Source organism: Austrofundulus limnaeus, unplaced genomic scaffold (genome assembly GCF_001266775.1).
Source record: "Austrofundulus limnaeus strain Quisiro unplaced genomic scaffold, Austrofundulus_limnaeus-1.0 Scaffold2554, whole genome shotgun sequence".
Classification (NCBI taxonomy): domain Eukaryota; kingdom Metazoa; phylum Chordata; class Actinopteri; order Cyprinodontiformes; family Rivulidae; genus Austrofundulus; species Austrofundulus limnaeus.
In genome coordinates this window covers 11,312-13,328 of record NW_013954956.1, presented here as the reverse complement: position 1 = coordinate 13,328, position 2,017 = coordinate 11,312, and the positions used below count along the sequence as shown (strand labels likewise).

General features: G+C 49.0%; 1 protein-coding gene across 7 annotated transcripts in view; it reads right to left on the bottom strand.

Annotated features, from left to right (window-relative positions):
• The window catches only part of LOC106511154 (protein argonaute-4), a gene marked incomplete at its 5' end in the record, with an annotated part of 12,528 nt that overhangs the window by 6,258 nt on the left and 4,253 nt on the right, over positions 1-2,017 (bottom strand). For 2 of the 7 annotated variants that reach the window (XM_013999897.1, XM_013999899.1), the window contains 4 exon segments: positions 738-899; positions 1,005-1,124; positions 1,226-1,373; positions 1,445-1,544. In XM_013999897.1, the coding sequence (XP_013855351.1) occupies positions 738-899; positions 1,005-1,124; positions 1,226-1,373; positions 1,445-1,544 (530 nt within the window). 7 annotated transcript variants of the gene reach the window in all.

The window sequence follows — 2,017 nt, the reverse complement described above, 5'->3', positions numbered from 1 at the left end:
TTATTATTGTTGTTGTTTTTATTATTATAGAAAGCAGCTGATTTCCATCCAGCTATGAGCTGATTTTCTGTCTGAAAACAGAAATAAAACAGATTTCAAAGATGGACAGTTGATGTTTTATAAAGTCATCTTCACTCTACAGAAATACTGTCAGTCTGATCTTCCTCCTGTCAGAAGCACATCATCCTCCCTGAACCTGAAACCAGCCTCTGGACTCACATCCTGTCAGGACCAGATCCACAAACAGCTGCTTTCAAGTTCAGAGGGTGAATCTCAGCAGCTTCATTTCTTTCACCAACAGCTGAGGAATCAGGAGAACCTGAAGCTTCTTTTATTGACCAGCAGGGGGCGACACCTGTGACACAGGTGTGTCCTCACGTTGTGCTTCCACGTCCTCCTGCTGGGTTTTAAAAACCTCACAGCTTCCATGTTTGCAGTTCTTGCTCGGTGTGAATGAAACAAGCTGAAAACAGCTGGTAACTGTTGCAGATATGAAAGGATCATATTTGCACACACGGCTCAGCCTGGTTCATGTCTGTCAGGTGAGCTGTGTCCACACCTGTGTGCTGTTGGTGAAGGAGCAGTCTGCTGAGACACACATCATCACAAACACAGAGACACTTCCAGTGTTCTCATTAGCACCATGCTAACTTCACATCAGCACACTGGAAGCCCCCCTGTGTGTCTGCAGTCACCCAGCTACCCCCCACCCAGCGCAGCCCCTGCCCRGTACTCACCCTGCCACAGTCCCTCCCTGTGTCGGTACTCACCCGGCCCCCATACTGCAGCATGGGTGCAGGGAGGACACGCCCCGTCACCTCCGTCATGTCGTTGTGCACCACAATGCCAAACTCCTTCAGGTAGGGGTCCGGGCCGCCGACCATGCTGTTGCTTTTGACCTGTGGGGGGTCAGAGGAAGGTTGTGTGGTTACACACACACACACCTGAAGAGACCCCCTCCCTGAACACAGTGGGGAGGGTCTGCTGCTGGTCTGGAGCCTCACCAGTCTGCTGATCTCCTCCTGCCTGTCGGGGGCGGAGCGAGCCGTGGCTTTGATCATGGTGGACGTCTGGTTATCAGTCAGCTTCTTGATGCAGCGCTGACCTGCCACGATGTTACACACCTGGAGACACACAACGTTAGCTGCACACCTGGAGACACACACTAACTCCACACACACACACAGAGGACAAGCAGCAGAGGTCCCAGGTGCTCAGGTCTCACCTCCAGAGGCAGGTAGGTGTGTTTCTGCTCCTGTCCCACCTGCAGACAGGGCAGGTGAGGGTACTTCAGCTGCAGGCTGTACTTCTGTTTAAAATACTGAGCCACCGTGCACTCCATGGCCTGTCCATTCTCCAGCTGTAAGGGGAAGCTGTGGAGGAAGCAGAACACCGTCAGCGACAGGTAACAGCTGCAGACAGGTGAGGGGGGGAGGCTGTTTACGTTTGGTGGCTGGCGGGTCGGCGGGTGACGTTACACACTCGATACTTCCTCTTCATCTGGCCGCAGTGAGTCACCTCCACCTTCAAACCTGTTCCAAACACAGAGGTCAGAAAGAACGGGAGGAGAATTACAATTTTATACAAAACAACACTTCACATACATGTAAGGGTTACATTACGTTAGGTTACGTTAGGTTACATTACGTTAGGTTACGTTACGTTACATTACGTTAGGTTACGTTACGTTAGGTTACATTACGTTAGGTTACGTTACGTTAGGTTACATTACGTTAGGTTACGTTACGTTACATTACGTTAGGTTACGTTACGTTAGGTTACATTACGTTAGGTTACGTTACGTTAGGTTACATTACGTTAGGTTACGTTACGTTACATTACGTTAGGTTACATTACGTTACGTTACATTACGTTAGGTTACATTACGTTACGTTACGTTAGGTTACATTACGTTAGGTTACGTTACGTTACATTACGTTAGGTTACGTTACGTTAGGTTACATTACGTTAGGTTACGTTACGTTAGGTTACATTACGTTAGGTTACGTTACGTTAC